Raw genomic sequence first — 13,522 nt, 5'->3', positions numbered from 1 at the left:
CATATCTCTAGTATTGTTACTGTCAAATGAGTTTATCATTCATATATACATATCAGCTCAGCTGTTTATAAGATGTTTTAATTGGAAATTGAGACTTCACCAACAGAGGTGTGTGTACTCTGTATATATTATTGCTTGGCCACATTATGGCGCGATGGCGACGTTTGAATCAGGGTACAAACTATACCGTAGCCAACGACCTAAATGAACTATTTCAGTGAAAATAAAAAGTTTTGGCAATGTATGTACCGAGACTAAAGGACTATTCACAACTTGAATTTTTATCCTTTACCAAAGCTCTACGGAATAACTTTCATGTTTGGCAACATTTCTTATCAATGCTCATTTGATTATAGCATACCTATTAGGTTACCTCTAGAATGGCGCGGTCAAAAATATTTCAGGTTTAAATTAGTAGTAGTAAGCAATAAAACATACAATAAATACTGAACTTACATTTATTTTAAGTGATATAATATTTTCATATAATAGAACACATTAGTTACCACAGAAAAACTTGCATATTAAATAATTACGTCTAGTAATACAAAACATCCTGCTTAATTCTATGATTTCTTTTTTATTTAGAATCTGATTTCTATTGTCGATAAAAAAATATATTAACTATGGATATTTTTACATTTTCCTTCTTCTTTTCTTTTTTGAAGCGGAGATGCTCTCTTGACCACTATCATCTTCACTGGAGCTAGATGACGAGCTGTCACTATCACTACTGGAGGAACTGCTGTTTGAGGAGCTGTCTGAAGCAACTCCTGTTCCCTGACTAAGATCCATACGACTAGCTATCTTATATAACTCGGGTTCCTTTGCTTCAAGTACCTTTATCCATTTCTTAGACAACTTAGGACGGCCTCTGACAGTCTTGTGCCATACAACTGGGAAATTGGTGCGACTGCAGAAGTTTTGTGTGACAGCCACAGTATCATCAAGATTGAGCACTACATGCCACCAACCACCAGGAACAAAGACAGTTTCACCTGGCTTCTGGAGTATCTCCACCTAGAAAAATTAATTATCAAAAACATAACAAGAAAAGTTTTATGATTACTTGCTCAAAAATTATGTATAAATAAGAAACATCTTACAGGAGCATATTCCTTTGGCCATGAGTCTTGTTGGGTTTTGGGATAAATTAACTTAAACCATGTAATAGCTTCATCCCTCTGTTTACCTCCCATTGCACCAGTTACCTTAATCAATTCCCTAGGTGTGTTGGTGGGGAACAAGCACCATCTTTTATGACCAAAAACTAGTGCATTCCACGCACTGGTGCCCAAAGGATCAATATGAATTCCAGTACCAGACCTTTGAGGGCCCATCACAAACCAACGATATGGAGGTCTTCTCTCTTCTCCACAATATTTAAACAAGTCGTCTCTAAAATATAAGGGTACTTCATAATCATCCATGAGCTTTTTTCGTCTTGGATGCTCACCAAAACTACTATCAAAAATATACAGTGGACTATCATCAGTCGTTGTCCTTATATACTCTGCATAATACTTCATTTTCATCTTAACACTATAACCCTCATTGTCCTCACCACATTTAAATTTTTGGTTCCTGTACTTTTTGGCAAGTCTCTCAAGTGTCCATTTATGGTTTGCACGCCATTGAGTTTGAACATTTGTGATAACTACTGGCTTATAAATCTTTTCATATTTCTCTATAAATTCTTGAGGTGAAGTTATGCTGGCATCAATTCTATCTACATTATCATTACATTTTAGGAATTCTTCAAAGTTTGATGCATATTTTAAGGCAGTCCATTGGTGTTTATCTACTAATTCTGGAAATATTTACAAATCTGTATAATAAAGAGTAATAGTAATTAATGATAAACAGATTAACAATATTATATTAAAATAATAATAATACTTATTTTAACAATTTTCGGCAACCATTAGCTCAGGTATCATAAAGTAACCGATTCAATAGTTATGGTTTCACTATTCTCTAAATCCTATATAAGTTAAGTATATGTATATTTTGAAAATAACATTTTAGTGCAAAATAATTTGTTGAAACTTACTAGATTTATTGTATTTTTAACTATTCATGCATGCAAATAAGCAAAGACCTTTCTAGATGAAATTATAATCACATACTTAATTTACAACTAAAAACATATTCTAGTTAAAATGTTTTAAAATGAAATTTTTAATATTTGCTTTATATAATTAATTAACAAATTTGTGTGGGACATTTTTGTGTAAAATAGTTTGTTGTATTTAAGGTTTCAGTATAAAAAAATTTGCTAAATACATACTAGATTTATTGTATTTTTTAATATTCATGCATGCAAAGACCTTTCTAGAAGAAATTATAATCACCTACTTAATTTACGAGTAAAAACGTATATTCTCCAGTTAAAATTACATTTTTATGTATAATTTATGATGTGTGCTTTATATAATTAATTAACATTAAAACATTAAAATTAACTTATAAAAAGGAAAAATAGTTATAATACCTGGTCTAGCTTTTCGTTTCACTTCTTTTATACGTTTTTTTGCCTTATGTGATAGTTTGTACTCGCTGTCCATTGTGCTTGTTTGGTTTGTTGAAACCCAACTCTTTTTTTTTCAAACTTAACCTAATTTATGAAATTTTGATTTTTGACGAATGATCACAGACTATTATTTTTTAATGACAATTGACTGAAACAACTGAAATTGCACTATTGCAATCACACCAACTTTCAAAAACATTTAGTACAGCTCGGATCTCTTTCTAATTTAGATTTGACACGCATCAGTGTCGCAATAATATTATTGTAGGAAGTGATGATACTTAAGTGGGTGATTTTTTTACTCTCGGGAGGACTAGTGACACTTATCCAATAATATTTCTAAATTTACAGGCAAGTGGGGGCCCACCGGCTCGCGAGTCCCTCTCTCTCACTCTACACTTTTGTTGTAGTGAGTGATCTATTTCACTATTCTATCACAAATGTGTTGCACTTTTCTTGATTTGGTTCGGAAATGTTTCAGTGGGCAGCTGCTTCCTTAAAGTGGTGGTGCGGGGCAAAGGTGCCTTAAAAACGTTCAGTTGTGGAACGACGGACGTTGCAATAGGGCTAGGATATGTATTAAGATGATGATACGGATTAGGATTAGCGTTATAATTACGATCATTAGGTATAGGATTAGAATTAGGATTGCCATAAAAACTCGGATCAGGATAAGGATTTAATTATTAAATTAGGATTGGGCTGAGTACTAAGATTACGATAAGGATCAGGATTAGGTTTGATGAACATTGATATCATAATGAATTTCAGAATGTGGCAGTAGCTTTGTAATCCATTTACAAAAATAAAAATCGTTAAGTTATCCTTACATTTATTAATAGACACCAATATTATTAAGTATATGTGTAAGTATCATCTGATGCACGTCTCGGAAGACCGTTCGTACGTTGTCTGTGTCCGTTGCTGTTGTGAAGTGAAAATAGCATTCGCGTGCTCGGCTTGCTTCACTTACCACGAAGCGTTCAGCTGATGCTGTTAGGTTTCTTCTCTCTCGCTTCTTTGTTAAGTCCTTATGAGAAAAATTGAAAAAAACATTGAGATTAAAGATGGAAAAGTTTATAAGGCTGGAAGAGCGTTTGATTGAATGCTGTTTCAGTTTCAGCGTCTAATGTTATATTATTCTATTAAGTATTCATCACGCAGCACGCCTACTTCATTATGCTTGCTGTTTTTTGATTACTCATCCCTATTGTTCCAGTCCTTGAGTTTTTGAAAAACTAAAATGTTTTTGAAAGACTCAAACCTAATTATTACATAAGCATACTTAAATGGCCCTACTAAAAAAAAGTACTTTTGTTGCACTAAGTATGATTCTCATATGTTTTCTCATACATTTTGGACATACGGGAGTCATAGTTTACCCTCACTCTCGTATTTCTGAATCAATCCCGTCTCTGAATTTTATCTATTTTTCTAACTAAAGGGACTGATCAAAAAATATGTTATTATCTGTATCAGGTATAAAATTATTTTGATTAATTATTCATATCTGTTTTTATATTGTCAATATGAAACTCACCATGAAAAGGCTCTTAATAAATAGTTTAGTCCTATTATATTCATTTCCGGGAGCATCAAAGTTGTCATACTGCGGAAAGTAATGAGCGATTGTGTTACCCCGAGATACTTTGTTCTCGAGAAGATCTTGCTTGTTCAAAAACACTATTAATCCTGCTTCCAGGAGAAATCTGTTGAATATTTGCAATCCAGAAATTATTATATTGTGCAATAATTTACTGAAAAATTGTTTAAACTCAGTTGACGGTTCCTGCTAGACGTACATACCAAAATTTAAACAGCAGAATAGAAGGTTACCCATTTGACGAGATTTCATATATAACGTGCAAGCATAGACCATCATAACCTCCTTATTCAAGATAAGTTAGTAAAAATAATGTATTTTAATTTAAAATTGAATTTGAAATTACTCTTTCGTCTCTTTTTATCCAATTCTGATTATTAGAGTTTCAGAGTTTACCGTTTCTTAATAGGCCAGCAATGCAGTCTGGCAGTGGGAGTATCCATGTGCGGCGGTATCACTTAACATCAGGTGAGCCTCCTGCCCGAAAACACAATCGAAGTATAATAATGGAGAATTATGATAATAAAACAACTTACCTACTCTGCCAGACATCTTGAAACAAAACTAGTGACTCAGTCAATCGATTCTGTGTATTGTCCTCCCGTAAATTCTGATCAAAATCACTGCAAGCGACCAGGAACCAGATTGCATGTATACCTTCGAACACCTACAAATATAATTGTATGTTTGAAATTCTCGTGATCCCAATAGAAATTATATTGCTTTGCCAGAAATCAGTCCGTGGTATACGTAATTCATAAAAAAATGGACACATAGTATTTTTATAAAACGGGGCAAACGGGCAGGAGTCTCGCCTGATGTTAAGTGATACTGCCGCCCATGGAAACTCTCAATGCCAGAAGTACTTGCTAAGGCGTTGTTAACGATACCTAGTGGCAGTAATATATTGCTGTAGTCGTCATTAAAATTTATAGTAAAAAAAGCCGTACTTTACCTGGATCCACTTCTTTCGTTCACCTCTTTGACCTCCAACATCGAACATCCAGAAATCTTGGACGCCACCATGCATTGATTTTGGTACCTGGAATATTTCGATAGTAAAATAACTTTAGTTTGTAATAATAAGAGCATTAATGAAGCTAAAAAATAATAACTAAATGCCTTTTCTATCGTCTTGCATGTTTGACGGAATAAATATTCCGGCTCTACATTTTTTAAATGAGGGTTTTATTCAGAAAGTTAATGTATACCTTCCTGCCTCAAAAAAACTTAGTTTTGAGCCTGTAATGTGACCTGACGTCGCAATACTACGGTCGTATCGTAAATCTCTCCAATTTGAATGTCTTATTAAATATAATGCAATTGTATCTGCGTGTGTGTGCAAATGTTTCAGGTTAGATATTATATTTAAAAAAATATTATATTACTAATATGATATTACTTTAAACTACGAAGTATTTATACAATATATATTGCTTAAGGATAAAGGAGGTTTTTGAAGACAGAGCGGTACGGTCAGTACGGTATATGCATTTAGTTTTGCGAATATGGGCAGTTTTAAAAAGAAAATTGCTGCCGTGGCTGAGTCTGAATTTTAAGCAAGGAGTTTTCTGTTTAAAAACTATTGATTAAAACGTTCTTACTTTAACTTTAAACTCAATCTTCTGTATACCAGTGGTCTTCTGTCGGCAGCGTAGGATGTCTGCGTCGGATGGAAGATAATCGCTTTTAGCAATCAGGTCTATTCTGTCAAGAAAGCTGTAATATAATGTTTTCGTTATGTCATTGTTACCACTTATCACGACCAATTGCGTAGAATAAAATAGTTCTTGCTACACAAATATAGCTAGCTATACAAATACAAATATTTGTATAAAAAGCTGGAGAAGCGCTCCATGAGTACACCCCTACACTAATGGAACTAAATGGAAATACGAAATAAGAGTTCTTACTATTCCGCGCTGTCTATGAGCTGATATTCATTGGCTCGTTTGAAGCATTCCCTGACTCCTGCGTCTCGCCATAATGATCTAACGTGGTCGAAGTACTCCTGTGGAATACTTATTTGACATTATTTGATTATAATATTTGTTTAGTAGAACCTGCCTGCCGTAAAATATTTCTTAGGTATCTTGGTAAAACAAAGTTATGATATACATAAAGCGAACCTAATTGTTTCTAGTATAAGGTTTAATTTATCCAGGTAAAAAAAGATTTGGTTGTGGAAAATCTGTACCTCTGTATAATCTCCAGGTCCTGCAAGCCCAATCTGTAATATGTACTGTTGGGACTGAATATTCCTCGGATCTCGGAGTGGTATACTTAATGCTGACATATTATGGACTATCTCGTATATTGATTCGTGAATATTGTGCCGAATATGCTGTACTTTTTCCAGTCGCTCTCTGAAAGTAATTGCACTGTCATCTATACTAATATTATAAATAGAAAAGATTTCTGTTTGTAATGAACATCAAAAACTACTGGACTGATTTGAAATTGTTTTACACCAATTTCTAATTCTAAATTCAAGAACTTAAAGGGCGCTAAAATTGTCTAAATATTATAAAAATAATATTATAATATTTTGTGTGTTCGTTTTTTTTAAGTTTAGTACGTTTTAAAATACCTATAAACATTTTAAATTAAACATACCCAGCATTAAATCCCTGTATGTGAAGAATTTTCATTTGTTTTATTATGGTTGTTTTTCCACTCTCACCGGTTCCCAGCAGTAATAATTTGATAGCCTGCAGGCATAAACTGTATTTAAGTTGAAATTAAAAGTGACTTAAGGCTATGATTAAGTAAATAATTAACAAAAAAAATAGTTTTTTACATGCAAAAACAAACTACTCACATCGTTGTAGGATTTAATCCATTGTTTGATTTCTCTGTCGATTTGTTTTGAATTACTTTCATTTTCATCGTATTTTTTGACGCATGGCAATAGCTGCATTTTGTAACCTAAAAAGCGAAACCCCTAGGTATTAGAACAAATGTATGTTGTTAGAAGATGACTTTATTTATTTTATTTAAAGCATTAGCCAGATCCTTCCCACTGCCTAAATTAAATCAAAATAAAATTAGAAGGCGCCAAACGATTTTTTTGTAAGGGCAACACCAACATCTTTGATCAGGATCTTTTCGCACTATGATATCGCAATGAATTCTGGATATATTACCTATACAATACGTGGTATATACGACGTGTACGTGATGATATCTACCGGCTTTTAAGTGCAATTTTTAATACAGTTTGGAGTACCTACTCGCAGTTTGAAGTGCGATAAGAAGTACACAGGATTTCGATAAAATATTTCTTTTTAATAACCGACATTAGCTTTTATAATCAGAAATAAGTTATGTTATTATTAATTAAATTCTGAAATTTAATATTTTGATTCTGAGAGACTGTAAGATGCACAAACACATATTTGACACACGGGTGTTACACTTGGCGCTAATGGTCTAGATTCCACTACAAGATTCTGCAACTAATTGGTTTTTCAGGCAATTTTACGTCAGTTTAAAGGAAATTATTTAAAAAAAAATGGTTGTATCATTCCTTTTAAAATGACATACCATTGATTAAAAAAACATATATATGTACGTAGTTCCAATTTCTATGAGTACATTATACAAAAATGAATTACAGGTAATTGTGTCAATTCATCTCATACTATCTTAAGATTAATTTTAACAAACAAATAGATCCTATAAGGATGATATTAAAAAACGAAACTTAACAAGGTTCAGCTTTCTTATTCCTGAATTGTTTCTTTTGGACAGGAGGCAAACGAGCAGGTGGGTCTCTTAATCTAAGTAGGACGGTATTAGTAGTGATAATTGTTGTTGTCCAATAATAAGGTAGGTAATAGTCATAGCAGAGTATAATTAATGTTAGTAGGTTCATATTTTGTAAATTGTACTAGCGCGGTTGAATTAACCTGATAATATACCTATCGGTGATTAAATAATTACAAAATTGTATCTGATAATTATTCCTACATCACGCTGTGCATTCTTGCACTCTTACATTTATAGCTAACTTAGTGCACTTTCATATACAGTACCTAAATAATATTACAACACATTAACTAATGTAACAACTTACCTCTCAGAACGATCGTCCGTTGCACTTTATAAATCTGGGCCTAACTAAACTTTATCTTTTTATCACTTCTATCAGTCAGATTAATAAAGATAATTATTCATCATGTTCTGATTGAACTATCGCGAGCTGTGCCGCGGTTACAAGCGGTTACTTAATTCGGTGATTGCGTACTGATATCTATTTAAACTTCCTTACATTACAAATAATAATAAATAACATAAGTTATTAGGTATGCAACATGCGGCCTTATCGCTAATAAGCGATTTCAAACTTTCTCTTCTAGTAAGGAAAATAACTAAAAAAAGAATCACTAAAGGTCAAGTCTTAGAAGTATAACCAAATCAACAGAAATAAAACTACAAGAGACACATTATTATTTATAGATACATTTTAATAAATATTGTACAATATGCGTACAATAGAAGTTTACCATCGTACGTCGTTATGGAATTATTATAATTATTATTAATTACCCAGAATTACGATAATTATTATTGTATTTGTACCGTTGAAAACCCTGGCACAAATTTTTTTATTTTATAAGGCGATTGATCTTTGTATTCAAATAGCGCCATCTAGTACGTAATTCCACATTTGTGGAGAATTTATTAAAAGAGAATTTTATTGCCAAAAACATTGATGTTTTACAGTTTTAATGAAGTCTTTGAAAATATTTCCTTCAATTTAGTTTGTAATTTTTATGTACAGGTTTAAGGTTTTAGGTACAGGTATTATGCGCTTTGCGCGCCCCAGAAAAGAAATTTCAAAAATTAAACATACAAAATATGATTAAAACAATTTTAAATTACGATTAATAGTGTATAAAAATTATTATATTATTGATTAATATCTTAATAAAGGATATATAAAAACGACTGCCCTTAACCGTTTTATACTACCACAGAGCAAACACAACAAAGTTTCAAACGGCAGGTTAGCGAAATGTGAATATAGCAACTCAAATCATACTCTGTGGTGAAACTTTTTAGCGCATTGATCGTAAGTTCGACAATTTTTAATTTTGTGTTTGAACCGATTATATTTAAAGTATATTTGCTCTCTTTATTTAGTTTTAGTTTTAAAATACATTTTTATTTTGTATAAGACTTAATTTTAATAATGCAAAAGTAGAAAGTGATTGATTTGACTGTTGTGTTGAAACAAATTTGAAACGTTCTAGTGTGAAGTGTAGCTGGCTCGATATAACTGTCAGTCTGGGTGTAGAAATTTATTTGTAATTTTCACCGGTTCTGTTCAATAACCGAATGAATTAGACAATATTAGAACAAACGTTTATTATTAAAATATAATGTTAATTAGTGTTTATGGTGTATAAATCAGTGCTAAAATGGATGACGACACTATTAAAATCCAATCTGGGATTAACATCAACATCAAGAGAACAGATGGTAAGATCTTCAACGATCTTTCAATATTAGATTTTTAATTTGCTAAAATTCTGATATGATCAATTTATTTAAACAGCTGTGTGAGGTAAACAAAAACGTGTCGCGACACGTTTTTGCTATGTTCCTAGGTTTCGATGATATGAATAATTATGATTCATTCTCGCGAATAGAAAGACGCTCTATCTGTAAACTACTTAAAATGTTTATCAATAGCGGTTACTTTTAAGCCAATGATATTCCTTTCCTTAATTGTAAACAGAAATAAAGTTAACAAATGTTACTTTGCAAGATGTACCACAAATTATATACAAAGTTTTAAAAGAATATTAAATTTTCAGCCTAATATAATCACATTGAATGCCACATAGATCTCTATTTAACAATTACTTCCCATTTTTATGTGACAATAGTATATTAGGCATAGCAAGTAATTCTTTCTAAGCTGGTACTCACAACATTCTATAGTGGTCTGTAAAAGTGTATCTTAAAAGGAAACTTTCTTTAAGACAATCTTAATTGTGTATATGGTGTATAACTCAAGTGCTAAAATTGATATTTAAATTTTGGTAATTTATTGTCCAGCTGAAACATGCAGTCATATGTTACTTCCAAATAACATATTGAATCCACATACTACTTAAATTTAATTAAAAATCCTTTGTTACACATTGCACATGTGAAGTTTATGAAAATGCTATTGCTATCCTATTGTAATTACTTGGTTTTAGTTTAAAACAAATGACATTACTTGATCTGTAAAGAATGCTACTGTAATCCAGTGTTATTAACTAGTAATCAAACTGATTATATTTTAAATCTGCTATTAGATGAACTATCTAACTTGTATATGTTAAATTGGAATGATTTAATATTTTTTATGGTTATAGATATTATTTTGACGAAAATCTTTAGAGATTATTTTTTAAAGTGTAAAAAATTATAAACAACATAAAATGACTCTATAAACGTTTTTATAGATAAGAGGTAGGGGTAATATTGAAGCTAGAATATTATAAAATATACTACAGTTGCAAAACCAACATTCCATGAAACATTTTTAATGTATATTGCATCAACATTACTACTTCAGTCCTACTTTATTAAAATATAAATTTGCGAATTTCAACGGTCATAGCGAGGACGTGTGGCCTTGCGTCAAGGGTCCATATAAGTCGCGAATTGCGCGCGCGCCGGTACTAGTGGCCATCAAATGAATACATATATTAAATTTTGAACAACTGAAATAATTAAGCCTTAAAATGGTCTTTAACATCAATTGGTATTTAGCTCATTTGTACCTATTAATCTAATATATAATACTTTAGTATAGATAGTTTTACATCATATGAATAATAAAATTTGTATTTATTTTTTGTATTTACGACAATAACTATGTAAACTTTTCATAGTGTTTCTAATGTAAACTTAATGTATTTTTGTGACAATTAAAAGAAATAATAGACAGACAGGATGATGACATTGCAAGCTATAGGTAGCAGTCAATGGTGTATTAAAATCAAGGTCAGGCTTATTAAACCAACTGGGAACTGCACTTGTACTTATTATTTATATCACTATTATCTATATGCACTTAAAAAATGTTTATAATATAGTATTGTCTTTTGTTAAAATAGCTTTTACACATTTAAAGAAAACACTTTTGTACCAGATTGAACCTATGTATATATAAATAATACATAGCTTATGTAGCTTCAATCTGGTAAAAAAAGTGTTTAATATTTTGAGGATTCTGTGTGCTGGTGGTGCAATAGTTTCATTTAATTACTTTATTTTTTTACACATATTGCAAACATTAATTTATGAATGAAAATGTTAAAATAATTTGATAATGAATCTGTGTTTTACTGTGGTATGTCAAAATATCTATTGTATTACTGAGATGAATGTCTAAATATGAAAAATGTTGGTTATATCATATATTGATTACTGGCTTGTTTCAAATCCTAGAGGAACTGTAGAATAATTATTTTTCATAGAAATTCAATCAATATGACTGTAGTATAGCATATTAAAAGAATTTTATTGCTTTTTATATCATAGTCCAATTTTGTACTTTACATAACAACAATATGGTATCAGAGAGTCTTTTTATTAAAGTTGGATTGTGTTGTCGCTTAGAAGTTAGGTACAACAAAGCTGATTCATGAGTTCTTTGTTTAAGATTGATGCTGTTAAAAGTACAACATAATCATCTTTGTCATGTACATATGTATCATGGTATAAAAATAACATTAAGGTTTTTCTCTTATAAAATCTATAATTACCATGCTTTTCACCAGGTAAAGTTCAAAAAATCATAAAAAGACAAACAATTGATAAACAACACAACACAATTCTTTATGGTTTTTTTATTAAGAGACTACTGTTAACATTCATTTACAGTTGTGTATACTTTGTTAAGAAATAGAAGTAATATTCCAAAATCTACCTATATTTTTTTCAATTTAGTTACGATAGAAATTTTATCTAAGTTTACTAAAAATAAAAAAGATCGTGATGTTTTAGTTTATTTTCACACATTTCAGTATCGTATTGTTTTTTTAAAGCATACGATACTGGCTAGTTATAAACAATGAAGGCTATGAGTCATAAGAATGAGCGGGTTTTCTTGTACCTTACGAATTCACCTAAATATTCACACCATGCCGACATTAAGTCGTGACTTTGGTGCAACCTGAAACGTGACCTTAGTTGCTTTTAATCATCAATTAGTAGCAATATTTAAACCCTATACTGAAGTACGAATTTGGTTTAGCATGTATCACCAAGCATGGCGCGTGCGGTTTTGCAAACGGTATTTCGTGTTCATACTTTACGTATGTATAGCGTATTTGTCAATGTAAATAACGAGCTTTTAGAAGAATGTCTCTAAATAATTTACAAAAGTTCAGAAGCCCATTACCTTGGTACCTTTTTTAGTATATTTAGAGTGAAATGAGTTTTAAAATTCACATTCGCAAACGTTGCTCAATACAATTCGATTAGCTCATAGTTAATTCAGTGCCCAGTTAATATTGTTTTCTTTGCGTTATTTCCTTATTGTAGAACCTGAGTCAAATAGATAAGTATGGAATTGGATGGAAACGAAAATTGTCTTTAACTTGATACCGGAAATTTAAAATTGTCTTTCAGTTACCGCAATATTCGTAGAGCAATGATTATTATTCATTATTGATTGATCTTCCTGTACGATGATTGTGACAAACAACATTAAATAACTCAAATGTGGGTAGATATTTACTTCAATATTTTAGTTAAACAGTGTAACGTCCTCCGATTAAACGTTAAACCCCCTAAAGCGCTGAAATCACTCGGATTTAGTTGGTTTAGCTTGTCTTCTATGCTACAATGATACACCATATATAGCCTTACACCCATCCTCAATAACGACAATTAAATAATAAAATGTACTTTTTAAGTTGCCGAAACATGTAAAACTGCGGAACTGTTTACGTTATTTAGTCGCTGTATTGTCCTAGCCCGTAATAAACTCGACTGTCGGCGTCTTTTTAAGAATTCAGTTCTTTACGTGCTTTGTCACGAAGATGCCTTAATATCGCAAGATATTAATAATATAAGTGAAAAAATATAACATAATTACTGGTGCAGCAAAAGACGTCAGGCGAAAATAACGGAATAGCGTTCAATATTTTTTTATGTAGAACACTAGTATGAAATTTACTTTTTATTTTCTTAATACAGATCTTTCTTATTTCCATTAACCGACAACTCTTTGTAATGTCAAAATATGCACAGTCCCTTGAGAGTCATATAGACAGAGTAATATAGAGTTTACACGGTATGAGGAAATTTGTGATTATCATAAACTTATCCAATCAGAAGGCATTAAAAAATACAACTTTAAAAAATAATAATTT

The 13,522-nt window shown here is 31.3% G+C and overlaps 3 protein-coding genes across 9 annotated transcripts in view; 1 reads left to right on the top strand and 2 right to left on the bottom strand.

The window, feature by feature from the left end:
- Positions 1-471: 471 nt before the first annotated feature.
- On the bottom strand, positions 472-2,635 carry LOC123714643 (bifunctional arginine demethylase and lysyl-hydroxylase PSR). The gene is made up of 3 exons (XM_045668998.1): positions 2,495-2,635; positions 1,107-1,810; positions 472-1,020 (listed from the first exon to the last, which is right to left on the bottom strand). Exons 1-3 carry the CDS (start codon positions 2,565-2,567, stop codon positions 637-639), a joined length of 1,161 nt encoding a protein of 386 aa, XP_045524954.1. The 5' UTR covers positions 2,568-2,635; the 3' UTR covers positions 472-636.
- A 726-nt stretch (positions 2,636-3,361) lies between these two features.
- LOC123714212 (guanine nucleotide-binding protein G(f) subunit alpha) lies at positions 3,362-8,330 on the bottom strand. Of its 2 annotated transcripts, none has more exons than XM_045668404.1 (10): positions 8,215-8,330; positions 6,958-7,064; positions 6,753-6,847; positions 6,334-6,502; positions 6,050-6,147; positions 5,741-5,855; positions 5,092-5,178; positions 4,673-4,803; positions 4,074-4,242; positions 3,362-3,563 (listed from the first exon to the last, which is right to left on the bottom strand). In XM_045668404.1, the coding sequence occupies exons 2-10, from the start codon at positions 7,054-7,056 to the stop codon at positions 3,369-3,371; spliced, it is 1,158 nt and encodes a 385-aa protein (XP_045524360.1). In that variant the 5' UTR covers positions 7,057-7,064; positions 8,215-8,330; the 3' UTR covers positions 3,362-3,368. The 2 variants fall into 2 exon arrangements, with proteins under 2 accessions (XP_045524360.1, XP_045524361.1); XM_045668405.1 differs by lacking the exon at positions 8,215-8,330 and adding an exon at positions 7,226-7,241.
- Positions 8,331-9,248: 918 nt separating this feature from the next.
- Positions 9,249-13,522, top strand: part of LOC123714023 (kinesin-like protein Klp10A) — a 39,377-nt gene continuing 35,103 nt past the window's right edge. For 3 of the 6 annotated variants that reach the window (XM_045668023.1, XM_045668020.1, XM_045668021.1), the window contains exon 1: positions 9,250-9,623. In XM_045668023.1, the coding sequence (XP_045523979.1) occupies positions 9,563-9,623 (61 nt within the window). In that variant the 5' untranslated portion in view covers positions 9,250-9,562. Of the gene's footprint in view, positions 9,624-13,522 lie in introns of all 6 variants that reach the window. The other 3 variants (XM_045668019.1, XM_045668024.1, XM_045668025.1) reach the window with 3 other exon arrangements.

The sequence above is a fragment of the Pieris brassicae genome, chromosome 9 (genome assembly GCF_905147105.1).
Source record: "Pieris brassicae chromosome 9, ilPieBrab1.1, whole genome shotgun sequence".
Taxonomy (NCBI): Eukaryota; Metazoa; Arthropoda; class Insecta; order Lepidoptera; family Pieridae; genus Pieris; species Pieris brassicae.
This window is presented reverse-complemented; position numbering and strand designations above follow the sequence as displayed.

Bases quoted from the DNA above. Each gene is read 5' to 3' on its own strand.
- LOC123714212 (XM_045668404.1), bottom strand. From the start codon at position 7,056: ATGCAGCTATTGCCATGCGTCAAAAAATACGATGAAAATGAAAGTAAT. The intron at 5,179-5,740 runs GTAAGAACGTTT...GAAATATTCCAG, and splicing joins AGATTGAGTTTAAAGTTAAA to GTACCAAAATCAATGCATGG. The intron at 3,564-4,073 runs GTGAGTTTCATA...TTTTCTCATAAG, and splicing joins TTATTAAGAGCCTTTTCATG to GACTTAACAAAGAAGCGAGA.
- LOC123714643 (XM_045668998.1), bottom strand. From the start codon at position 2,567: ATGGACAGCGAGTACAAACTATCACATAAGGCAAAAAAACGTATAAAA. The intron at 1,811-2,494 runs GTATTATAACTA...AAATATTTCCAG, and splicing joins GAAACGAAAAGCTAGACCAG to AATTAGTAGATAAACACCAA. The intron at 1,021-1,106 runs GTAAGATGTTTC...TAATTTTTCTAG, and splicing joins GGCCAAAGGAATATGCTCCT to GTGGAGATACTCCAGAAGCC.